This window comes from Chelonoidis abingdonii, chromosome 3 (assembly GCF_003597395.2).
Source record: "Chelonoidis abingdonii isolate Lonesome George chromosome 3, CheloAbing_2.0, whole genome shotgun sequence".
NCBI classification, from domain to species: Eukaryota; Metazoa; Chordata; order Testudines; family Testudinidae; genus Chelonoidis; species Chelonoidis abingdonii.
This window is the reverse complement of record NC_133771.1, coordinates 60,402,232-60,429,108: the sequence shown is the minus strand read 5'-3', so window position 1 is coordinate 60,429,108 and position 26,877 is coordinate 60,402,232. Positions and strand designations below refer to the sequence as shown.

The 26,877-nt window shown below is 41.5% G+C and overlaps 1 protein-coding gene across 1 annotated transcript in view; it reads right to left on the bottom strand.

Moving 5' to 3' along the window:
• DDX43 (DEAD-box helicase 43) overlaps positions 1-26,877 on the bottom strand; it is a 57,441-nt gene that overhangs the window by 5,320 nt on the left and 25,244 nt on the right. Inside the window, exons 11-15 of the mRNA XM_075063801.1 lie at positions 20,086-20,173; positions 16,037-16,164; positions 9,671-9,784; positions 8,797-8,931; positions 3,930-4,017 (exon numbers count right to left, since the gene is read on the bottom strand). Coding sequence (XP_074919902.1) covers positions 3,930-4,017; positions 8,797-8,931; positions 9,671-9,784; positions 16,037-16,164; positions 20,086-20,173 — 553 coding nt within the window. The remainder of the gene's footprint in view (positions 1-3,929; positions 4,018-8,796; positions 8,932-9,670; positions 9,785-16,036; positions 16,165-20,085; positions 20,174-26,877) is intronic.

Sequence of the window (26,877 nt, the reverse complement as noted above, 5' to 3'; positions counted from 1 at the left end):
AGATATTGTCATAGTTATTTTTAGTAAAAGTCATGGACAGGTCACGGGCAATAAACAAAAATTTATGGGAGCCTGTGGCCTGTCCATGACTTTACTAAAAATAAATGGGGTGGGGGAGGGCAGGACTAGGTAGCGGGGAGGAATGACAGCTGGAGTCCCATGGAGGAGGGGAAAGACTGACAGGCAGAGCCCCCGCCATGGTGGGGGGCACAGCCCCTGCCGCAAGGTCCTGGTTCTAGCCCCAGTTGCAGAGCAGGGGTGCAGTCCCAACTTCAGCCCCTGACAATTGATGCTGAAGAAGTCACAGGAGGTCCAAGTCACGGAATCCGTGACTGACGTGACTAAATTTTAGCCTTAGTAATGATTCATCAAATCCTCAGTTCCTCCTCCCGTGAGTGGGGTGCTGTTGCCCCTCACCAAGCTTTGTAACATAGGTCCCCAAAATGTGGGGCGTGCCTCCTGGGGGCGGAAATGGAGGAATCTTTTTTGGGGGGGGGCATGGAGGGGCCCAGGCCAGCTCCCACAAGGGGCGGGATAAGAGCACCACCCAGCCCTGTTCTACACTGCCAACTCTGCTCCAACTCCAGCAGTGACTCCAACTCTACTCCCAGCACCAGCCTTGGCCCCTTGACCCCAGCCCTGGCCCGTTTCCACCCCCCAGCTGCAGGTCCATTCTTGGCCTCGGTCCCCCCCCCCCCCCGGTCACAGCTCAGTTCTCAGTCCTAGACTCACCCCAGCTGCAGCCCCAGCCTCGTCCCCCGTACTGTCTGCGCACCCCCACTGGGTGCTGTGGTCCTGCTCCTGGCTCCTGAGAAGGGTGAGGATAGGGGTAATGCGGGCATGACCATGAAAAGTTTAGGGACAACTGCTTTAGAATTTGGAGTCCACAAAACTTTGTGGTCAAAATCAGGATCATGTGTCTTTCTTATTGCCTGGATGCTGGAAAGTCTCTGACCACACCCTTAATCAGGTGATGCTCGGTCCAAGATTGTGGCTGAACTGTAATGTTCTTTATATCCAGGACAAAGATCGGAATCCACATATATAGAGGCTGAAGGTCAACTTTTCTGGAAGATGTCTCTTCTTCCGAGATTCCAAGCATCTTTGCCTGAAAAAGAAGCTCGGTCATGATCTTTGTGTGGTATAAGATTGCTGTCTTCCCTGTTTCCTCTAGCAGCTGGTGTGTATATGCCTAGCAACTGGAGCCTGGGCTGGGATTCTAAAATGCAGAGCACCAGCTGCCTTTGTGAAGAAGAGTGCAGAGCCTTTGAAAGGGAGATTTTTAATTGCTGTCTTCACCTCCCCAACCATGCAATATCAAAGACCATAACTCGGATGCTATCCTTATGGTGACAGAAGTTGCTATGTATCTAGCTGTTGTATTGGAGGCATCTAAAGTGGCCTGGAAAGATGTTAGGGCTACCAACTGCCCCTCAGAAAATTTCTGACTTGCAGTTTTTCTTGCTCTCCTGAAGAACGTTATTAGCAAAGTCTAAGACCCTGCACCAGTTCAAGTAATTATATCTTACTAACAAAGGGTAATGGCCATTTTTAATTGCCGGCTAATTGATCAGTAATTAGAGACACTTTGTCCTCCTGCCTTTTGGTGTAATTTTTGGTTGCTACTTTCTATTTCTCTCATTGGCCACCATGACAAGAAAGTGAATCTGGTACACAAGGTATTATGGGTACCATCCTCCCTCTGAGAGTATCTAATACAGTTTATCCGCTTTCTTAGATGTCAGTGCAACTGATGCTTGAATGATCCAGATGTCCTCTGCCAGTTCCAACAAGGCTTCATTGATAAGTAATCCCTGGCGACTATGCATGGCGTATATCTAAGGGATTGCAGCAGCTCTCCAGTACCACCTCCACAGGAGTTTCTATTCAATTTTCTCTATGGTGGACCAAGTCCTGAAACTTTTATAACTGGTTGAGAGGGAGCTGAAGGAACCATTGCCTCACCTGGTGATGAAGTAGCAGCAGCCACAGATGGACTGAGCGCCCATGGAAGGATGCTTTTCTTTTGATATCTCTGGTAGATGCTCAGTGTGTTGCAGTGCAGTTTGAGAAACAATACCTTAACACGGTACAAGAGAAATGGTCCTAATTCTGGAGTGGATGCAGATGCAGGTTGTCCTAGTTGTTGTGAACCCAGCATTCCAGTAGGGCCAGCAGTCTGTTATAGGGGAAAAGGCCCAGAGACAAAGCGGATGCCACCAAAAATGACTGCCCGTCTCTGTAACCCCTAGATCTTGAAAGAGGCTCTCAAATCTGAGTCTTAAGGGTCATATGAATATGAATTCAGGGAATAATCAGGAGATTATTCTTTATTTTGTTTTGAATCAGATAAAGAGACTAAGCAGTCCTCATCCAAAACAGGGGTTCCCCTGTTTGGGTGTCTTAGAATCCACCCCTAGATGTGGCTCAACCTGTGTTGAAGAGGTACTCAGATGCACAGCAGTAGTAGTAGCTGGCACTGTAGAGGAGACATTCAGGACCAAGGACAGCAACAGTGAGTCTCGTTCAGCTGATACTTCGTGGTGGTCTCCCACTACTGCAAATGATCTCAGTTCAAAAAATATTGCCTTGAGAAGTGGAGAAGAGAGTTATACCGCCAGAGTGTACTCTGCTGAGGAATCATCAATACTGCACTCTCTGTACCACCCAAAGATGGTGCAAAGGGTCCAGCACTGCTCCCTTGGGGATCCAGCAGTACCTGATGCAGGCAACAAAACGCACTTAGACTGGGAGTAGTACGACAATTTCAACCACTTTACTCAGATCTGCAGCAGGTGACATACCTTTATGCTTCTCAGAGAAATAAATGATGATCCTTTCTATCCCATCCAAAGTTTACTTAGGGATCTAAACAATCCTACCAGAGTCCACACCCAGGATTCTCTTGGAGAATGGGGCTCAGGAATTAGCTGCTGATCTAAAGCTTTACTAGAGCACTTCTGGACCTAGGGTAAGCTTTTTGGGGATGGGGGACTGGGAAGTTTCTTTGCTTGCACAGATCTAAGGCAGGCTACAGAGCAGTCTAAAAGGAAGTTTGAGGTGAGCCTCTCTCAACTTCTGGTCCTTTTTGAAGAGGACTACAGATGGAAAACCTTATCAAATCTATGTCCTTTCTCTGAGACAAAGTAAACATCTTGTGTGGCCATCATTAAGCAGCATGGGGGAGGAGGGGCAGGTTTTAAAGTCAGGAGACTTAATTCAGTTATGAGTAATTCCCTGTATCAAGGGAAAATATTCTCCCTTGTAGAAGAAAAATAAATTATATCTAATATTCCTCACCATAATCCTAATCCTTGCACACACATTTACAAGTACCTACAAGGAAAACAGTTTACACAAGCACATTAAGGCCTGGACACTGCCAAGGTTTCGTCTCAGAGCCACATGTAATAAGAAGGAAATTAGAGACAGCTGAGCCCACTTCACTCTTTAAGCCTGTGAACTGAACAGAAGGACACTCAGGTATGCACAGCGCTAGTGGATGCTGCTGGCACATGCATACAAAGAGTGGATAACATATGGACAATCACGTAACAAATCCTTTTCGGAAAACCCAGTCCACTCCCTTGTACAGTCCTTTTTCACTGCTCAGCTGAAGCGCTTAACTGAAGTTAGGCAGACTCTGCCACACGGAATGGCAACAGCCTCTGTCTTTTGGCTTCTTTTTTTACAACTGAGGTAAAGTACCACTGTCAGAATATCCAATCTCTGAAGATTTTTTTTTTTTTTGAAGGCTGGAGGGCCCAAGCTCCCAATTTTCCCAGTGAAACTACAAATGATACAGTTAAGAACGGGCTTCTCAGTAAGCTTCTCCCCTATGCTAAAATACCATTTCAAATGGGATCTACTCATATTTAAACAATTGGAAAGCTATGTAGACATTGCCCTGCTAAGGTAAATATTCTTACTTGATTTGCTCTTTCAAGAATGCTGATCAGCTCAGACGCAATCCTCCAGTCATTCCTAGTGACAAGTGTTACAGCCTCCCCTGTGCGTCTAAGAGAAAAATACATTCTTACTCTTCAAGAGAAGAGAAAACTACATTGTTGGACACTTCCTACCAGTATATTCTTGAAACAGTAACAGAATTAACTTCAGAGGATACACCTGTTCCTATAGCAAACTAAAGCCAAGCCAAAAAAAAAAAAAATCTGATGCCAGTCCATTTTGAAGGAGACTAGATGTCTGCTTAGAAACAGAGTGTAAAACTTCAGCTAACTAGAATAAAGGCATAAGCAGCTAAAACTTGTTCAAGGAGAGGAGAAAGTCAGAAGAGCAAAGTATTGAGATTTCAGAAATAACTTTGCAATTTGTAAATTAAGTTTTCATTAACAGAACTGGTAGAAAGGCTAGACTCCTTGATGGTGTTGCTTTTATTATGTAAACTGATTTATTGCTGTCCCATTAACATCTTTAGGCCTGGTACTTCATTCATTCATGTAGAAAACTCATTTGACAATTCATTTCTGAATATGGTATGTCTATAACTATTCTGGACCACTTTGAAAAAGGTTAATATTTAGTACAACACTAACAAACACTAATCTGAAGTCTTCTAGAAAACTAAACATTGAGCACATTAAGCCAAACTCAGAAAAGCACAAAATGGACTCACAAGTGGTTCGGTGAATGCACACATTGCAAGAGCAGCCTGCATGTTTGTATTCTGTCTAGCCTGAAAGGATCTCTTCCCTTCTCCCAACGAATTATTCCAGTCAGAGGCAGGAATAATCTCTTAGGGAAAATGTGTTCAGTGACAATACTAGGGGTGAAACATGGTAATAAACCCATAAATGGGGTACTACAACCCAGCCTCCATCCTGCTGCTGTCAGCGCTACTACTTGATGGAGTATCTTCTCTACTGGCCTGAAGCCAAAGAAGAGAGCAGACAACTTCTCTGCGCAATTTACAATAGCTCCAAGGCACTACTAGTGATTGGTGCCTTCTTGTGCTGCTGGCCACTGGTTTTCAGAATTTGGCCCATTGTCTATGTGTCTCCTGTATGGTTTTTCCTCACTGAATGGAATTTGTGCACAAGCTTTCCAAGCAGACATTTACTCTCTCACTGCCTGGGCTAGGAAGAGACTGGACTTCTCTCTGCTTCACCTGTATATCCTAGAAAATGTTTTCTAGCTTCATAGTTACTCCTCTGCAGCAACTGCAGTGAACTGGTAAATTTAAAAAAAAAGTAGAAGTCTGCAGCTATGCAATCAGTTTTGGCAACGTGCTGCTGAATCTTCTGTCCTACTTCTAGACTTTTAAACCTCTTCAGATTCCTTGAATTTGGCTGTACAGAGCAGAAACATATATACATTTGAAGAGCTACTCCTAAGTCTCATCCACATTAGGCACAAATGAGTTATCTGACATTTTATATTCTTATGTCTTGTCCATAAGAAACAATTTGCAAGACCATACCGTTACGGGTTACAACAGTAGTGCTGCATTAAATGTTCCCTAAACACTCTTACTACTAACCACTTATGTGTTTCATCTGTAGATCTAACAGCACTCTAATAAACCAGGTAGATCATCACCATTTTACAAATGGGGAAATGGAGGCACAAAGGTTAAGTGACTTGCCCTATGTTAAAGACCAACTGAATGTCAGAATTGAAATCAGAAATCTGGTCCCATGGTTCCTAGTCCATGCCTCATCCACTGGACCATGCTGCAAGACACGCTGACTACTTTCAAACTTCTTTACTTCCTCTTATTGCTAGAGAATGTCATTTATGAAATTTGAAGTATTAAAATCAATATGAAAGTCTTTACAGTCAGTTCTCATTCTGCCCAGTAGTACTTTAAAAAAGATAATGTTTACATGGTAAAGTGTTTTTTCTGACATTGAAATACTGTAACCATATACATCAACAGCTTAAAAGCAGTGCAATTTCCATATATAAAGAGATACAGATATGGAATATATATTTATTTTATAAGAACAAATCTGTACAATACATTAAAATGAACTCCCTAGAATAAAATCCAAGAAACATACTAATATAGAAGCATTAGGAAAATGCCTATCAACAAAGCTCCGACCCATTAGAGGCTCAGTACAGCCTTCTTAGGCAAACTGTGCCTGTCTTATGTCACCTCAGTAAAGCATCTTCATTAGCAGCGGCTGTTCCTTTTTGTTAAATCAGAAGTTCCCAAACTGGATCACAATCCCAAGTGGAGTAACTCCATCAGCAGATGGGGTTGCAGCAATCCCAAGTATGCAGAGGTTGACGTTTTGCACAATGGTGCCCTTCGCACAGTGTGACCCCACACATGCAAGGTCACGCCGCATAGAGGATGTTTTTAGCTTCGCAAAATGGCATCATCCATAGTGTGACCTCACACACTGCGTACGTGTGTGAGGTCACACTGTGTGGAGAGTGCCATTTTGCAGAGCTAAATAACATCCTCTATGTGATATGACCTTGCATGTACAGTGTGCATGAGGTAACACTGCAGAGAGGATGCCATTTTTAAATGGTGTCCCGCATGCTGTCTGGGGACACAATACATGTGAAAACGAGGTTATGTAGGGAAAATGAGAACTGCTGAGTTCATTCTTATATAATAGAATCATTTGTCCATTTTCTAGACTTTTAAGCTTCTTTAGGCTCCTTGGATTTGGCTGTACGCAGCACCTGTTCAATTGTTCCCCCAACCTGACTGCCGAATGAAGGTCACGACCCCACAGAGGTCATGATTTCTTTTGGGATGAATAATACTATATAAATGTAAAGTTATAATATTCTCTGCCATCATTATTATTTGATTAAGGTAGAATGGGAACAGGTTTAGAGCCCCACTGTACTGTGCCAGTGACAGTCATGAAACTGAAGCAAAATGGCTACAACTACCAGCAAGAAGTTCAGAAACACCAATTATGTTTTCAAATTCCATCTCCCAGTTTACTATGGGGACAAATACTTACTCTGTGATCTTTCATTTTACTTCTGGCGGAATTCCACATCAAAAAATTAAAAATTCTGCACCAAAATATTTGAAAATTCTGCAAAATTCTGCACATTTTGTCAAAACACCACAATATAATCATGCCTGTTTCAATTATCTTGGTAATTTATTTCAAAATATCTGTCAGCAAGTATGTCTGTAACAGTACAGAGCAAAAAAAAAGATTCTGGTAATTTTTTTTTGACAAATAGATTCCTCACTAGGCATATTAATACAGAACTTTGTATAATTCATTTAAAATTACAATACAGAACTGTATTTCCTGCACCTGTCAAAAGCAGTGCAAAAGTTTGGGGGAGTCAGAGGTAACAGAGGAGTTGAGGGAGAGGGGAGGAGCCTAGAAGTGAACTTGAAGGGTGTTGGGTGTGGGTGGGAAGTTTTTTGGGGGGTATGTGTGGGATTGTCAGGGTGTTGGGAAGCCTCCCCCATAAAGATCCTGGCTGACCTCAAGCCTCTCCCACTCAGTCAGCCACATCTGCCCCTTTCCTCACACCCCTTATCCCCATGGGTCTCTGCAGCCCCCCTTCCTCATCCCCAGGCTCAACACTATCACCCCACTAGCTCCTGAGCCCATGCTCCAGTCTGTCCCCCTGACTAGCCATTCTTAACCGCAGTCTGTGACCCCCCTCCCCCAGCAGCAATATGTACTCCACTCTGTCCTAACCTGGCTCTGCAGGCAGGGTGCTGTGATGAACTTCTACTCTTGGGGGAATTCTGCAGCACTGGGCATAGAATTCTGTATTTTCCTGCATAAAATACATTTTGCCTAAGTGCTGCACTTCTGCCTTTTTCCCCACCAGAGGCCGCTGTGGCACTAGAACAGCCAGCATGAATGCAGCGGCCTCAGGTGGGAAAAAGCAGAACTGCCGAACTTGGGCAAATTTTTTTTTTTTAAGCGAGACAGAGGAATGCTGCACATCCGTAGATGCGCAGAAATCCCCAAGGAGTATCATCTGCAGTAAGAACAACTAGCATCTTAATTTTAAACTTACTTCAAAATCATAATTATATCTTTAATGGAGAGAGAGTTTCCCTATTAACTTAATCACTTCCTGTATACAGAGTAATAATTTAAATGGCACTTGTTTTATAGGCATTATTGGCACACTTTTTACGGCTCAAGGCTAAGAAGAAATCAGAAACTAGCTGCAGTCTTTATATGACAAATACCATACATCACCAAATGCTGACAGAAGGCTATATATAAAGTATGTTTTTCATCATCTTATTTCTTTTGTTAAATTTCTGGAGTTACTCTGGCATTCAAACCTTTCTTTGAAGCCAACAAGCTGTATTACTGTAGTAAGGTGAAACTCTTGACATGCAAAGTGTGCTTGTTGAGGGAATTCCTAGGGAGCTGACAGAGAATTTTTTACAATAGTTTACACTGTAGAATAGATTTAAGACAAGGAAATATTAATCTATAACATCTTAAAAAATATGACCCTACTCAGGTTTAAACCCATTTTCATTTTTTGTTTATAACCCAAGTAATTACCAACCTCACATCAGAACCCTGATGTGCCTTTTGCTAATTGATTTTAAAACACACAATGCCAGAAATGGAACATTAGTATTTGAAATGTATCTTGGTATACACATCATCCTCTGGAAGCATCATTTATGTTGATCTCACATTGCATCAGCAGTAAGATTTATATTATCTATTGCTTTAACATCTTAGAAACCATATATTAAAAATGTACATTAAATAAAAATGTGAGTAATTCTAAGTAGCAATCTTTAATGTCATTTTTAAAAGATGAAAGATAATTTAGTTTATACACAGAAAAACCACTTACCCTGCTCGTCCAGTACGACCTACTCTATGAACGTACTCTTCAATGTTCCGAGGGAAATCAAAATTGAAAACATGAGTAATATCCTGAACATCAAGCCCACGGGATGCTAAATCTGTAGCTATCAGTATTCTCACTCTTCCTGCAATAAGCATGTATGGAAAATATACATTAGTCTTATCTTGCTTATCTATCCACCTTCAATGCTTATATGGCCCCCATTATCCTAGTATCAGAGCACACAATCCAACATATTTAGCCTTGCAGCACCAACTGATGAAAATAATTTCTATTACTACCATTTTGCAAATGAGGAACTGAGGCACAGAAAGACTTGCCCATCACACAAGAAATCTAGTTGATCAGCAAACTGAACTCAGATCTTCCAAGTCACAAGTGAGCATCCCAACAACTGGACTAGCCTTCATCTTAATGCCATTCTCCTTAGCAGGACACAATCATGGACCAGGTGGGTTTTACTACACGAAAACCACCACCCAACAAACATTTCATACTCAGATAGCCTTCATTCTAACAAAATACTGTTTTGTTTTTTTTTAAATTCCAAAATATAAGAGAGAAGTCAGCAGTACTTTAACCTGTCATCTCATTTTCACTCATGGCCATTTCAATTTTTAACGGATAAAGCAACAACTTATCTCCTCTTCCATACCATGTTTTTCTAGCACTAGTGTTTGGTACATTAATACAATTAAAAATATTCTGAGTCTTACTCCCACACATTTAACATTGAAGTAATTTTACTTCTAACTGCTCTGTGTTACAAAAACCATTATGCTATTGGTGTGGATATTAAGTTTTATACAGTATATTCCGAAACTGCCAGGCTCAACTGAATAGCATTCAAGGGCAATACTTGCCTTTCTTAAAGTCATCCAAAGCTTGTTCTCGATCACACTGTTCTCTGTTGCCATGAAGAGACTGAACTGGAATTCCTTGGAGACTAAAATCACTTGATAAGTCATCAGCTCTAAAATTAGATAGAGGTACCTTTGAATACTTTAAAATGCACGAGGAATGAACCACTAGCAAATAGGAATGCTTATGTTCATAACTATCTTAGTCTGCTCTAGTTAAGAAGAGACTTATTGTGACAGTACTGGAAGTGAGCACACCGACGCAAATATATATTTGGTGAACTCTTTCAAATGTCAATATCAGAATGCTCATTCAGAGTTGTTGCCTAAGTTTTGAGGGGCAGCTTGGGAGACAAACTAGAGTGATGGTAGATACTCGTATAGTCCCTATCACAGTAGCATTTGAAAACCTCACGTGTATTTATAGATTTATCCTTACAATACCCTTGGAAGACAGAAAAAAACTTATCTATTTTACAGGGGAAGAACTGAGGCACAGGGATTTAGGGACTCTCTGACTACTTCACAGGAAGTCTGTTGCAGAACCACAACAGAACCCCAATTCAATGGCTTACCCACAAGACTATCCTTCCTTGTGATCACCTTTAAAGAATGTGTGAAAAGAAAAAATTAATGGAGCCTACTTCACACCTTTAGTAGCTCAAGGGCATACTAAAAACAAGCAGATACCATTTCAAAATTTCTCTCTCTTTTGGCACACATGCAGACGATTTAATGGGTTCCCTGATCCTTTAATGGTAGAAAATGCTTCTTTGGGTCAGAGTGTACACTAATATTCTTTCTACAATGTACTTCATGAACACGTATTGTGAAGGTTTTTAGCTACTTTCAGCTTCAGATTAATATCTTGTTAAATAATGGAAATGTTTCAAAGTATTTGGAATATGTTTAACAGAAAGTACCTTTATTCTCTGTATTTGAAGGATAATTATTGGGATATTCCTCATGGGGATAAAACAGTTTCATATTTCCAATTACTCAATTCCAAGTGAACATCCTCATGAGAACTCACTGTCCAGGGTGTTTTCCCTACCAGTCCAGGAGTGTAGCTCTACTTCAATGGCACGTACATTAGGAAAGTCTTCTATTACTGAAAAATCTTTTATGTACACTCATATCACATACATCAACTGGACAGATTTTACTAAGTTTTAATCAGGGAATGAGGCTTTTCCCCAAATAGAAAGCCCTTGTCAGAGAATATTCCTCACCCCATAATACCTTCCCACAGAATTCAGGAAAAACAATACTTTTAGTCTTATTACAGGTCATTTATTATGAACTGAAAGTGCTATATGCACTGCTGCACACATTTATTCAGAGAGTAAACAAAAACCATAGACTTCCTCTTATAACAGAACTTGCTTTCAATAAAGTGGTTTCAGCTCTAAAATGCTACCTACTAATGAAGAGATCTAACTAAACGATACTGTATCTTTTACTCAGGATACTTCCCCTATCAATTAATTAGAACAAAGAATATGTGCACATGAAATGTTTTCTACTTCTAAATGAACATATATTGAGGAAAGCTCATGCCCCATTTTTACTTCCTTTAGTCAACATTCTACATTATGTATTGTTTTACAATAAAGAGTGTGCTAAACCCAATTTAAAGAAAATTCATACAGTCTTTTAAAAAATGACTCACACCTCTAGCTTCGTTTCAAGATAAGAAACTGCACTTCTGGTGTGGAGAACTGAACAACTTCTGAACAAGGTAAAACTGCCCCAAGAAAACTAGTTATGACTAAGGTTAAGATTTTGTCATAGTTATTTTTAGTAAAAGTCACGGACACATTGCAGGCCGGGGGGGTTACTGAAGACTGGGAGGGCAGGAAAATGAGAGCCTGAGCCCTGCCGCAGAGGCAGCCGAGAACTACAGAGGCCTCTGCCCCCAGCAGCAGAGAGAGCTTCCCCTGCTGGCTGACAGCTCCAGCCCCAATGCCTCGGGCTGTGGCAGAAAATGTCATGGGTGTCTCTGGAAGTCACAGAATCTGTGACAATCTTAGCCTTAGTTATGATATTCAGTTAGGACACAGCATCTTCATATAGTAGTCCCCCAGTAAATATCTCATATTGTTATAGTTAAATAAAAAGGTTTGTCATGTCTACGTTCAATATTGATTCTAGTATACATCAGTCAAGAGAGAAAGTATATAGTCTTATAATAGTTAATATGACTACATTAACAGAGTATCCTAAACAGGGAAATCAGATTTTTAACACATTTAAAAGTGATACTTTGGTAATATGTAAGCAAAACTGTGATAACATACAAAGAGAAACAAAAATATCTGAACAGACTAAAAGTATTGGAAATAATTTAAGATATTATTATTTTAGGACGGGGTCTCCAACGCGATGCCTGTGGGTACCATAGCAGCCACGGGGGCATCTAAATACGCCCGCGTCCTGGCTGGCGGTGGAGCATCCGCCGAAATGCCACCGAATTTCTGTGGCGTTTCAGCAGTGACGCCTCTCAAAGACGTCACTTGCCGCCGATAAGCGACGTCATTTTCACTGCATCTAGAAAATGCTGTAAATGCACATAACATGAAGAGAAACATTTTTGATTAATTTTGTTATAGTAGTCTTGGGTGTTATGTGCTACAACAGGTAAATAGTTGTCATACATTGTCATGTTCTGGAGTGTAACCCTGTCCAGTGAGGGGTTGTGTCATCACTTGCCCTGAAAATATAAGTGCCTTAAAATGCTCCACAGCTATACCTCCCTTATCGGGACGCTCCCACACAGCACACAGGCATGCAATGAGTATCTATGTGATAAACCACCCACTTGTTATACCACTTGTTATACCACAGCCACACTCCAGTCTCTACCAGCCTTGGTTACAATTGGAAAAATGGGCCCAACACATCCTAGGGCTGAATTTTCCCAAAACCATGTGCTTTGCTATGTCCAACCCTTTCCTTGGTAATAGTGACCATAATATAATTAAATTTAACATCCCTGGGGTGAGGAAAACTCCACAGTGTCCCAGCGCTCTAGCATTTAGTTTCAGAAAGAGGAACGACACAAAAATGAGGAGGTTAGTGAAACAGAAATTAAAAAGGTACAGTACCAAAAGTAAAATCCCAGCAAGCTGCACGGAAACTTTAAAGACACCGTAACAGAGGCTCAACTTAAATGTATACCCCAATTTCAAAAACATAGTAAGATATCCATAAAAGAGCCACCATGGTTAAACAACAAAGTAAAAGAAGCAGTGAGAGGCAAAAAGGCATCCTTTAAAAAGTGGAAGATAAATCCTAATAAGAAAAATAGAAAAGAGCATAAACTCTGGCAAATGAGGTATAAAAATATAATTAGAAAGACCAAAAAAGAATTTGAGGAACAACTAACCAAAGACTCCAAAAGTAATAGCAAAATTTGTTTTAAATACATCAGAAGCACAAAGTCTGCTAAGTAACCAGTGGCGTCACTGGACGATCAAGATGCTAGAGGAGCACTCAAAGACGATCAGGCCATGATGTGAGGGAAATTCCCAAAACTGAGCCATTCTTTCTGGGCGACAGATCTGAGGAACTGTCCCAAATTGAGGTGTCATAACAGGAGGTTTTGGAACAAAATTGGTAAACTAAACAACAATAAGTCTCCAGGACCTGCTGGTATTCACCCAAGCAGGGCCGGCTTTAGGAAGCGCGGGGCCCAGTTTGAACAGTTTCAATGGGGACCCGGCAAGGAAGACAAAAAAAAAAACACGTAAAAAAAAACAAAAAAAAACACGTGGGGGTTGTACTCATGGGACGGTGCTCCGAGTCTTCGGTGGCACTTCAGCAGCAGGTCCTTCACTCGCTCCAGATCTTCAGCGGCACTGAAGAACCTGCCTCTGAAGTGTCACTGAAGATCCAGAACAAGCGAAGGACCCACCGCTCAAGTGCTGCCGAAGACCCGGAGCGCCGCCAGGTGAGTAAAAATTAAAAAGAAGCCTCTAGCCAGGGAAGAGATTCTCATTGGGCGTGGGGCCCTCTTAGGTGTGGGGCCCGATTTGGGGGAATTGGTGGAATTGGCCTAAAGCCGGCCCTGCACCCAAGAGTTCTGAAGGAACTCAAATGTGAAATTGCAGGACTACTATCATTTAAATCAGCTTCTGTACCAAATCACTGGAGGATAGCTAACATGATGCAGATTTTTAAAAAGGGCTCCAGAGGTGATCCTGGTAACTACAGACCAGTAAGGCTCACTTCAGTACCAGGCAAACTGGTTGAAACTAGAGTAAAGAACAAAATTGTCAGACACATAGATGAACAAAATTTGTTGGGAAATAGTCAACATGGTTTGTAAAGGGAAATCATGCCTCACCAATCTACTAGAATTCTTTGAGGGGGTCAACAAGCATATGGACAAAGGAGATCCAGTGGATATAGTGTATTTGGATTTTCAGAACGCCGTAGAAAGGTCCTTCACTAAAGGCTCTTAAGCAAAATAAGCCATCATGGGATAAGAGGGAAGGTTCTCTCATGGATTGGTAACTGGTTAAAAGATAGGAAACAAAGGGTAGGAATAAAGGGTCAGTTTTCAGAGTGGAGAGAGGTAAATACAGGGATCTGTACTGGGCCTAGTCCTATTTAACATATTCATAAGCGATCTCGAAAAAGGGGTAAACAGTGAGGTGGCAAAATTTGCAGATGATACAAAACTACTCAAGCAGCTAAGACTAACAGATCCAGACTAACACGGCTACCTCTCTGATACAAAACTACTTAAGATAGTTAAGTCCCAGGCAGACTGCGAAGAGCTACAAAAGGATCTCACAAAACTGGGTGACTGGGCAACAAAATAGCAGATTAAATTTAATGTTGATAAATACAAAGTAATGCCCATTGGAAGACAATCCTAACTATACATATATGATGATGGGGTCTAAATTAGCTGTTACCACTCAAGAAAGATCTTGGAGTTATTGTGGATAGTTCTCTGAAATCATTCGCTCAATGTGCAGCAACAGTCAAAAAAGCAAACAGAATGTTGGGAATCATCAAGAAAGGGATAGATAATTTAAGACAGAAAATATCATAGTGCCTCTATATAAATCCATGGGACATCCACACCTTGAAAGCTGCATGCAGATGTGGTTGCCCTATCTCAAAAAAAGGTATACTGGAATTGGAAAAGGTTCAGAAAAGGGCAACAAAAATGATTAGGGGTATAGAATGGCTTCCATATGAGGAGAGATTAATAAGACTCGGACTTTTCAGCTTGGAAAAGAGGCGACTAAGGGGGGATATGATTGAGGTCTACAAAATCATGAGTGGTATAGAGAAAGTAAATAAGGAAGAGTTATTTACTCCTCCTCATAATACAAGAACAAGGGGCCGCCAAAGAAATTAATAGGTAACAGGTTTAAAAACAAACAAGAAAGTATTTCTTCATGCAATGCACTGTCAACCTCTGGGACTCCTTGCCAGAGGGTGTTGTGAAAGACAATACTATAATGAGGTTGAAAAGGGAGCTAGATAGATTCATGAAAGATAGGTCCATCAATGGCTATTGGCCAGGATGGGCAGGAATGGTGTTTCTAGCCTCTGTTTGCCAGAAGCTGGGATTGCGTGTCTGTTCATTCCCTCTGAGGCACCTGCCACTGGCCACTCTCAGAGGACAGAATACTGGGCTTGATGACCTTTCGTCTGACCCAGTATGGCCATTTTTATGTTCCTGGACCATTCAGAAAAATAAGGTTTGTTCGGTCCTGTAGAGAGACAAACTACACAGCTCAATACTTTAACTTGAGTTAACAATCACTTCAATTCAAACAGCACTCAGTTGATTTAAGTTTATTAATAATAGGAGATAGGATTTTGAGTGAGTCCAGGAAAGCTTCCAGCACTGGTGCATGTGGTGAGCATGCACACCTAAGTTGAATGGAGATGAGCAATCACTTAAAGATGAACCTTAGGAAAAGCAGGCTCTGCTAGCGGATTCCATCCCAGACCAAAGATAGTAGAGAAAGAACTGGGGTCAGTCAGACCTTACAGTGCTACATGTACATTCCACGTACAGTGTCACAAAGGGGCGTGTGCAAGTGTGGTCCAACAGGAACTGCTGGTGAAGAGTACAGAAAATCTTGAAGCCCGTTTTAAGTAAACACAGTACAGACACATTCCAATGCATATTAGTTTTATGATACTAGAGAACTTGCGTAAAATATAATGGTCATGTATAGTGTTGGTGAAATACAGTAAGTCAATATTAACACTACAATGTGGTTGAAAGCAATTGAGTGTCATAGTAATTTTGATCTGAGAATAACTAATTAATTTCTAAATAATAAGTTGACAGCAAACTAGACAAATGTAATATTGGTTAAACAATTACATACGTAAGTTTCTTTCCCACAAATATGATGACTTTATCCTTAGGCTTCAGAGTATCAATGAAGTAGCGTGTAAAAGCTCTCTTTTCTTCTTCTGGGATAATAATAACTTTCTGCTCTACTGTATTTACTGCCTGTGAAATATGAAAAAATGATGGTAAGTAAAAACAAAATCTGAACAAAATTACTTCAGTCCAGTTAATTAATTCACACATTACAATACCTCAGGCCACCGACTTCAAAACTGATATATTTGATTTTGTCAATAAATGACACCAGGAGAGACTCTTAAATAGACTATGGTGATTATGTCAAACTCTAGAAAGATAAGTTTGCTATTCTTCTCTAAGCAGAACTGGGAAGAAGCAAGTTAACTGTAAGCTTCAGAGGGCAGGCACATGCTTATGTCTTGTTAGCGAGAGGCAGTCTGGAGGAGTTTGCTCTAGATCTACTTCTGTATTGTTTCAACATCCTTTTGACTAATTGTCTCATCTGATGAACCTGGGTGGGGGGGAAGTATTTCCAAAAGGATGACTTATGTGTCATTTGACTGAAGAGGAGAGGGAAAAGAACTGCTCACTAACTCAAAAACAAAACAAAAAACAAAACATAACTTTCCTCCAATAAATATGGAGGTTACCATAAAATGGCTGATCTGGGCATCTGTAGTCCATGCTGCTAGGCAAACATGTCTTCAGGCCACTGCCTTATAAGCCATAGCTCGACACAAAATTTAGAGTCTAAGAGGGAAGCCAAACATAAAGACAGTCGCTAAATGATCTCTTTCGTAGTACTGACATTAAGTCCTTTCTCCATATGGGAACATTGTCTAGCAGGCTAACTTTCCAAGCAAGAAAGGCTCTTGCAAAGAAGATGAATATCTGAGGCCTGTAGAGATGCAATAGAAGTTTGGTAACATTAAGACTAGAGATTCCAGTCTGCTGTCTTTGGGAAGGAATGTCCTGTCATAGAATATCAGGGTTGGAAGGGACCTCAGGAGATCATCTAGTCCAACCCCCTGCTCAAAGCAGGACAAATCCCCAGTTTTTTGTTTTTTCTTTTCAAACCTCGGTTCCCTAAATGGCCCCCTCAAGGATTTGAACTCACGACCCTTGGTTTAGCAGGTCAATGCTCAAAACACTGAGCTATCCCTCCCCCTGTACAAAGATAATGTGGCAATCACCACTATGAAAAGTGGTGATTGCCACATTACCTTTGTAATTATTAGTAGTTTCTGGTTGCACTCAAGTTGTGCTAGTTGCTATACAAGTGGAAAGGCACATTCCCTACCCAAAGATATTATGGTCTGAAAAAAAATAGATATGGCAAAGAGAAAAGAATCCTGTGATTAAAACACTGGATTTGGACTCAGACCTATATTCAGTTCCCACTTCTGCCACATACTTCCTGTATGACCTTGAGCAAATCAATGTAATAGGGTACTGGACCTCTGGGAACATGCATGCATTCTACTGCCCCTGTTACTCTCTAAAACTAGGAGCTGTAGTTGCAGGTCACATGCTTCACCCTAGTCATGTACCCTACAGGAAATTTCATATAGGGAATTCCTGCTCCTTCAGCAAAAGACCAGACAGGAGAGAGACAGGGTTAAAGGAAGGACCCTGGAGGGATATCTCTGCATTTATCAGAAAGAAGGCCCAGAATAGGAGACATCTGCAAAGAGCTGCGAATTCCTAGAGAAGGACTAAGGATACATCTACATTATGCGCCAAATCAGCGGGTAGTGATCAATCTATCAGGGATCGATTTGTGGCTTTTAGTTAGACGTGATAAATCGATCCCCGATTGTTCTGCCATCGACTCCTGTACTCCACCACGGTGAGAGATGGAAGTGGAGTCGACGGGGGAGCAACAGCAGTTGACCCCACACTGTGAGGACACAAGATAAGTCGACTTAAGATACATCAACTTCAGCTATGCTATTCTCGTAGCTGAAGTTGTGTATTTTACGCTGATCGCCGCCCCCTGCCCCCTCCCCGCCCCCCAGGCCTGAGTGAATACCCTGAGGAGCTTTTGTTTTAAAAGTCTTTTTCTAAGTTAAGAAAAGTCCTGAGCAGAGGAACTAAAATAGTGAAGTTGTTTGGAGCATGATCTCATTGGGCTAGTGGATTAGCCCACAGGTTTATAGTCACTTAAATTCTGTGACTCGGTTCTCTGCTTGTAAACTGGCAGTGATAATACTCTCTCCCTTTCTCTGTATTAGCTCTTTGGATTGTTAGCTCTTTGAAGCAGGGACTTTTCTTAATATGTATTTGCACAGTGACTAGCACATGCAAGTCCCAATCTTGTTTGGGGGCCAATAGGCATGACTAATACTAATTACATTAACAAACAAAAAAACAAACAATCAATAACGAAAGAGGATGGGGAAAGGCGAACAAACCAGAAGGTAGGCAGGTGGTAATACAAAATTTTTACTTTATTATAAAGGTTTATTGACAAATCTTTTCTTTCCTTTTACCCTATGACTGTGCTATTATGATATTTACATGGTAACTAGAGAGCAAAATCTGCTACATGGAGATCAGACACTGAGTTGCCATTGTTGAACCTCTAAAAGATAAAAGGGAGCATCACTCATCAAAACAAAGCTGGCAGACCACTGAGGAAGACAGCTTTTTTGCATTGTAGAAGGAAGAGGGCTGAAAAAACTGCCTGGAAGCAGGAGGGAACTAGTGAAATCACATAAAGAATTGAACCAAGTCTTGTTCTGATGGACAAAATATCCAGGTCCTGCCTAGAGTCTGATCTACAGAAGGTAAATCTCAGTGTCAGAATAACAAATCTGGTTGTGAAAAGAGAAATACTAATTTCCTTATGGCACTAATGCACGCAGGCCGAAGCAGGGGTGAAACAGTATATGCACTATTCGCAAGTTTGATAATTTTATATGGCATGGATGTTCTGAAATTTGTGAATAAAATGCTTTCAAATTTCTCATTAGTTATAGTGAAGTTATAAAACAAGAGTAAAAAAAATACCAAACCATTAGCTGCTACAACATTTCAGTACAATGTTATTTCAATCCATAACCAGTCAGTCCAAAAATTAAAAATGCATTGTAGAAGCTTTTGGAAGATATAGCAACTATATAAGGGGTAATTAATCCTTTTGGCATCGGGGAACAATGTTTTTCTTGAGGCATTCAGTTGAGGCTTTTGATATTAGGGAAATAGCACATCTTTCCCTCTTGCTTTTTGGAAGGGGTAGAGGTGACTTCACATTTAGGGAGATGGCATATAAATTTCTTTCTTGTTCTCCCAAATCAAACCTTGAATGCATTTCACCCCAACCCAGTATCTGACGCTACATCCAAATATGTCTAAATACTTCAGTTTGATGTCTCTGCTAAAATAAGCACTCATGCAGTTGACTTTTAAATTTGCTGGGTTTCAAAGTCAATAAAAAACAGAGATAAGGGGAAAACTTTACACCTCTGTGAGCTATGACAGGTTGTCTGTATATTCCGAGCAACGCACTTACATAGTTTTCACATTTTAAAGGTCATTTTTGTAAAAAAAATTCTAGCTCTTGGTTAAACACAAAAACTTCAATTCTGGATGAAAGTTATATAGCATAATCAAAAAGGGCACTTACACAGCAATGTGTGGCTACATAATATTATACATGGGCCCTTGGCCGTTAGGTAGATTTTGATGAAATATTTACTATTGAAGTTGTCTGTTTATGGGTGGAGAAATACATTACTATTAACCAAATCAATGCTTTAGAGACTTCATAAATTTTATTTCATCATTTGTCCATTACAAAAGCTGAGACTAAATGCTCTTTGGCATGTCTCATTCTTATCACAAAGTTCTTTTTCATTTACAGTTCTAAGATGCATTCTGGGCTTTTACTGAAGCTTTTAAAATACCATTGATTTCTGCCTACTTGGGAGCATGTTGTAAAAGACCAGACTAGGTTATGCTTTTAACTAAATGAAGTATTATCTGAATGCTCCAAAACATTCCAAGTTATGTGCAACTACAAAAAATAACATGACTTTAAAAAAAAAAAAAAAATCAACCTACCGCTAAATCAAGAGTGCCGACATATACGATCATAGGATCTTTCAAATATGATTTTGCAAGGCGGCGAACACCATCTGGCCAAGTAGCACTGGTGGGAGGGAAGAAAAAAAAATACATTTTTAAGAGTGCAAGAGGTCTCCAATACAATCCTCTCATCCATCCCACACTCACAATACATTTCAGCAAGGTCTTACACCCACAATAGCTGTCATGCATATGTACTAATCTTGACAAGAAAAACTGGAATTGCTCATTTGAGCATAAATTCAATCCAGTTGGTATTACTGAAACCTGGTGAGATGATTTATACAACTGAAATATTAAAATCAATGGTTATAACTTATTTAGGAAGGACTGAATGGGCAAAAGGGGAGGAGGAGTGGCACTCTGTCAAAAATGGCATTATCTGTTACCCAGTCACTGATAACTCGGAAAAAAGTCATCTTGAAGGCTTCTGGATCAATGTCCTAACAGACAAAACACAAGATGGGGTACTAGCTGGTGTCCGCTACAGACCACAAAAATCACACTAGGGAAGGTGAACACTTCATTACATGCTTATCTACAATGTGCAGGAAAAAAAACAAACAGTGTGATCATGAGGGACTTCAATTGGAGTGACATATGCGGGAGGGCTCGTGCTGCCAGAACTAAAACATTCTTGGAATTTCTAAACGTTATAGATATGTGGATAAGGGTGCCTTGGCTGTCTCTCTGTACTCCTGTGCAGCGGCAGAGATGCTGTCTATCTGTACTGGGACTTCTGTGAGTCGGATGACAGTTCTGTCGGAAACAGTGGGTCCCAATCCAATGAATGAGGAAGGGGCCTCTCCTGCAACAGGAGCAGCAGCTCATCCCCAGGTGTGGGGATGTCCTGGAGAATAGATAGGCCTGAGAGGAGCAGAGACTGTAGATATGGCAGGAACATATTCTCTATTGTCAGGAATGTCTCTGTACATCCTTGAGTCCATGGGGTGCCCACAGACTCCAGAGGTACCTGGATGAGTAGTCAGAGCCAACTGGTCTGCATATTGGTCAGATGGAAGCAACAGAGCATCCAGAGCTATAGTTGCAGAGGAACGCTCTACACGTCCCCAGTACCAGGGTCACCAGGTGGTAGGGATGGATCCCGCTTCTTTGCCTTACCCTCCAGCTGGGGGGGCCTTTGATGGTAGTTCCGCTGGATCCACAAGCGACATCTTTCCCTCTCTGAGCCATGCCAGGTTGGGTTTGTGTCTATATGGAGCAGTCCGATGCAGGGATCTGCTCTTATTCCTATGAGTGTTTCTTACTCTCGTAGTGGGCCTTTGGCGCTGGCAGCTCCGCACCATAGCTCATGCTCAGAGGGGCACTACTGGTCTGTAGAGGCTGCTGTACAGTGTGTGGGGGGTCCTCCTGGCCAGGATCAGAGTGCATCTTCCTCAGGAACTTGTGGAGTTGGAGCTCACGGGCCTCTCTCGTTCTGGGCAGGAAAAGACTTCAGATGCCGCACTTCACCAAGATGTGCGCCTCGCCCAGACAGTAGAGGCACCGTTGATGGTCGATGCTGACGAAAAAAGAATGAGGGCAGGAGACCATTCTTGATGTCTGGGATCATAGGCATAGTCCCTGGATAGCGAGGGGATGTCCCCCCAAACTGGGGAGGGTCTATACTAAACTACGAAAAACAATCTATTTACACAATTATACAACAAACTCTCTTATCGAAAGAAGAGTGAAGGTGGAATAGGGGTTTTGACTCAGGCCATGAGATGGTAAGAGGGAACTGGAGTGACATCAAGCTGCATCACCCCATATACCCTCGGTCGGGAGCACAAGGAGACATACTGAGCATGTACAGGTCAATGGACGCTGCTTGGAGAAAACTTTTCAACTAAGTGCACGTGCACCCAGGTGTGGTATACACATGAGACCATCACTCCAAGAACAGATCATTCTGAACCAACCCTGGAAGCAGAGGAAACATAGCCTTGTGTGATCAGTTGCAAAGGTGCAAGCTGCCATGGGTCTCTAGAGCTGAAGACAGTTCCTAATTGTGGTCCAAGAGCTCTCCTGAATTGCATGTGCCAGACTTGACAGAGTTAAGAATCTGTCTAAGGTAAGGTAGGCCCTGGTTATCAGTGATGCCCCTATAAACTGTATCTTCCGTATAGGGAATTAACATGGATTATTGTACCTTTTCCTGAAGATCCAACTCCTGGTACAGATCAAAGACTGTGTGAGTGGAAGACAGCACTGCTTCGTAGGAATGTTCCTTGAGTAGTTAGTTGTGAAGGTACACAGACTAGGATTGCTTCTTGTTGCATGTAAGAACCTTTGAGAACATCCTTAGGGTTAAAGAAAGGCCGCAGGGAAGCACTTGGTATTGGAAATGATCCTGGCCTATAATGACGTAGGTAATTCCTACAGGATGGGTGTATCTTTATATGGAAATAGGAATCTTGTAGGTTGAGGCCTGAAAATCAATCCCCTTCCTCCAGTGCAGGAATTATTGCTGCCAGAGTCATCATTGTAAGCTTGAGCCTTTACAAACTTGTCTTAGATCCAAGATCAGTCTCCACATTCTGCCCTTCTTTGGCACAAGGAAATATCTTGAGTAAAACCCTTTGCCCTTGTGAGAAGATGGAACCAGTTCTATCATTCCTAATCAAAGAGAATATTCACTTATCTCAAAAGCTTAAGAGAGGGGTCCGTTAAGAGGGATAGAGAAGGGGGCTGGAAGGGAGAGTGTGATATAAAATGGTATAGCCTCTATGACCCACTTGTCTGTAGGGATCCCACCCCAAATCAAGTTTCAGATGGGAAAGAGGGTCTTCAAAGGTGGGGACGTGAGCAAATGGACAGCTGTAAAACCAGAGGTGTGGGAGGATATGAACCCTTGACCAATCCATCAACACTATTGCTTTGAAGATGACTGGGTGGTCATGGAGAGCAGATGAGTGGCCCTCTCTCTCTCTCAGGAATGTATGTCTTTTTCTAGGGGTTTTGGTGGAGTTCCACAGGAGATCCCATACTTGTTCCTAAGCTACTTAACTTTTTTTGTCAATGACTGGCAAGAAAACAAAATCATCATTGGTAACACTTACAGATGACACAAACTAGGGGAGTAGTAAATAATGAATAAAGCAGGTCACTGATAAAAAGCAATCTGGATCACTTGGAAAGCTAGGATCAAGCAAACAAATTAATGTTTTAAGATGGCTAAATGCAAATGTATACATCCAGTAACAAAGAATGTAGGCTGTACTTACAGGATGGGGAACTTTATCCTGGAATCAGTAATTCCAAAAACAACTGGAGTTCATGGTGGATAATCAGCTGAACATGAGCTCACAGTCCAATGATGTGACTAAAGGGCTAATGCAATACTGGGACGCATAAAGAATGGAATCTCAAATAGGAGTGAAGAGGTTATTTTACCTCTATGTTTGGTACTGGTGCGACCCCTGCTGGAACTGTGTGTCCAGTTCTGGTACCCACAATTCAAAAAGGATATTGACAAATTGGAGAGGGTTAAAAGAGCAACAAGAATGATTAAAGAATTATAAAACATACTTTATAGTGACAGACTAAGAATATATGAATGGCCATACTGGGTCAGACCAATGGTCCATCTAGCCTAGTATCCTGTCTTTCAACACTGGACAATGCCAGGTGCTTCAGAAGGAATGAAAAGAACAGGTAATCATCAAGTGATCCATCCCATCATCCACTCCCAGCTGCCAGCAGACACTAGGGACACAGTGCATGGGATTGCATCCACGACTATCTCGGCTAACAGCCACTGATGGACCTATCCTCCATGAACTTATCTAATTCTTTGCACCGCATTATACTTTTGGCCTTCACAACATCCTCTGACAATGAGTTCCACAAGTTGACTGGGCATTGTGTGAAGAAGTACTTCCTTTTGTTTGTTTTAAACCTGTTGCTTATTAATTTCATTGGGTGACCCCTGGTTCTTGTCTTACATGAAGTAGTAAACATTCTTATTCACTTTCTCCATTCCATTCACAATTTTATAGAACTCTATCAGATCTTCTCTGTTGTCTTTTTTCCAAAGTGAAAAGTTCCAGTCTTTTTACTCTCTCCCCATATGGAAGCTGTTCCATACCCCTAATCATTTTTGTTGCCCTTCTCTGCATCTTTACAATTCTCAAATATATTTTTTGAGATGGGGTGACCAAAATCAAGGAGCTTAATCAATTTAAGATTAAAGATTAAGGGGAGACTTGACTACAGTTTATACAGGGAACAAATACTTAATATCGGTCTCTTCAATCTAACATGATCCAATGGCTGGAAGCTGAAGCTAGACAAATTCAGACTGGAAATAAGATGTACATTTTTAATGGTGAGTAATTAATCATTGGATCAATTTACCAAAGGTCATGGTGGATTCTTAATTACTGACAATTTTTAAATTAAGATTTAATCCTCTCTAAAAGGCATGCTTTAGGAATTATTTTGGGAAAGGTTTATGGCCAGTGTTATACATAAGGTCAGACTAGATGATGACAGTGTTTCCTTCTGGCCTATCAATCCATCTATGAACTGCAAGTATGTTCTTCAGTAGAAGAACTACACACTTGCTTGTCTCACAAAAGTACACAGGCTGTTAACAGCCTTAAGATGTTACTAAAGTATCTAGAGATCTCTGAGGCAAAGAAAAATCCCAGCCATGCCTCCATTCTCCCTTTCACAAACCTTGGCTAGCCACAGAAAGTGGGGTAACACAGAAGCAGACACGCTTTCTCTACCTCAGAGGATTTTCCTACAATAGAGTTATCTTCCTGTGGCTAGTTACGGTGTGGCAAGCAATGGCCAGAATTCACAGAAGCAGGGAATTGGTGCTTAGAGACTGAAAGGTTCATACACCGATATTCATATTAATATATAAAATAGGATTTATACCGACACTTGAGACACAAAATAATTCACTCTGATATATTTTGAACTATGTCCCGGATAATCCTGCATCTGATTAGGAAATGTATGATGTACTATGCAATCAGCATTCATTCACCTCTTTACATCTGCGAAGTCATTTTAAAACATTCAATATTTTCAAGTACAGTTTTTAGAATGCAGGTGGGAAAACAGAGAGCATGTCTTATAAACATGCTAAAGTTGCAATGAAGTATATTTCACTGTAATGAAGTATAGTTAATACTCTTGATCCAAAACCCTCTTGTGCACATATGATTTGAATCTTTGCTCACAGCAATAAAATTTCACTCTAAAACCATATTCCAGTCTGTATGAAGAGGATACTAACATGTACAGTAACTGGAATTTGAGAAATTTTGTCCCTGGGGTGCTCCGCTTTGTGCATGACGTTGTGCTTTCAATCAGATTTCTGTTAGCAGTCCATGCACCCACACTCTACTCATCTTTGTGCTCAGGACAGGGAAAGGCAGATTTGCCGCTGCTCCAATTCATTCTCGGTCATGAATTCCAGCAGCAAGAACTTCAAAAAGAGGGAAAGGAGAGCGCAAGTAGTGGAGCACCCACAGGGACAAAACATCTAGAAGAACTCTAGTTACTGTAGAAGTATATAATCTCTCCTCCTCCGAGTTATTGTCCCTATGGATGCTCCACTTCAGGTGATTCCCAAGCAGGGCCTTGGTTATGGAGGAGGATGCTGAGGAAAAAGTTAGTACAGTTTAGAAAATAGCCTCACCAAGGGCTGTATCTGCTCTAGAAACATGAACGCTAGCATAGTGCTGGGAAAAAAAGTGTGTACAAATGACAATGCGGCAGTTTTGCAAATGTCTGCAATGGGTACATTAAGTAGGTCTACAGGGAGGAACTGTGCTCTGGTGGAATGGGCCATCCTCCTAGGCAGAGGGTGCAACTTAGAAGCTTTATACCAAGCTAAGGGTACGTCTACACTATGGGATAATTCCGTATTACATTAAACCGGTTTTATAAAACAGATATTATAAATTCGATTTCACGCGGTCACACTAGGCACAGTAATTCGGCGGTGTGCGTCCATGGTCCGAGGCTAGCGTCGATTTCTGGAGCGTTGCATTGTGGGTAGCTATTCCATAGCTATCCCATAGTTCCCGCAGTCTCCCCTGCCCCTTGGAATTCTGGGTTGAATCGTCGCGGGTGGTTCTGGGTAAATGTTGTCAGTCACTCCTTCCTCCGGGAAAACAACAACAGACAATCCTTTCGCGCCCTTTTTCCCTGGATTGCCCTGGCAGACGCCATAGCACAGCAACCATGGAACCCGTTCAGCTTTTTTTTTTTTGTTTGTTGTTTGTTTTTTGTTTTTTTTACAGTCACCGTATGTGTACTGGATGCCGCGGACAGAGGCGATACTCCAGTGCTACACAGCAGTATTCATTTGCTTTTGCATGATAGCAGAGATGGTTACCAGTCGTTCTGTACCGTCTACTGCCGGAGTAAACTGGACAACGAAAATGACGGTTCTCTCTCCCCCTACTGTACTGTCTACTGCTACATCAGGTGCCCTGGCTGAGATCGGCGGCGGGCGCAAAAGCAAACTGGGAATGACTCCCTGTCCATCTCCTTTAACGGTTTCTAAAAACAGAGTCGTCCTGCCTAGAATATGGGGCAAGTGTACTAAGAGGACCAGTGTATCGAGAGCACAGCTGCTCCGCTGTCAGTATTCACCAGAGGGTGCCTCTGCAACAACCCCACCCCGTTGCTTCCTCCTCTCCAACCTTCCTAGGCTAACCGGCGCGTCCGTCCCACCATTGTGTCATGAAGTAATAAAGAATGCAGGAATAAGAAAACTGACCGTCATTTTAAGTGCCACTA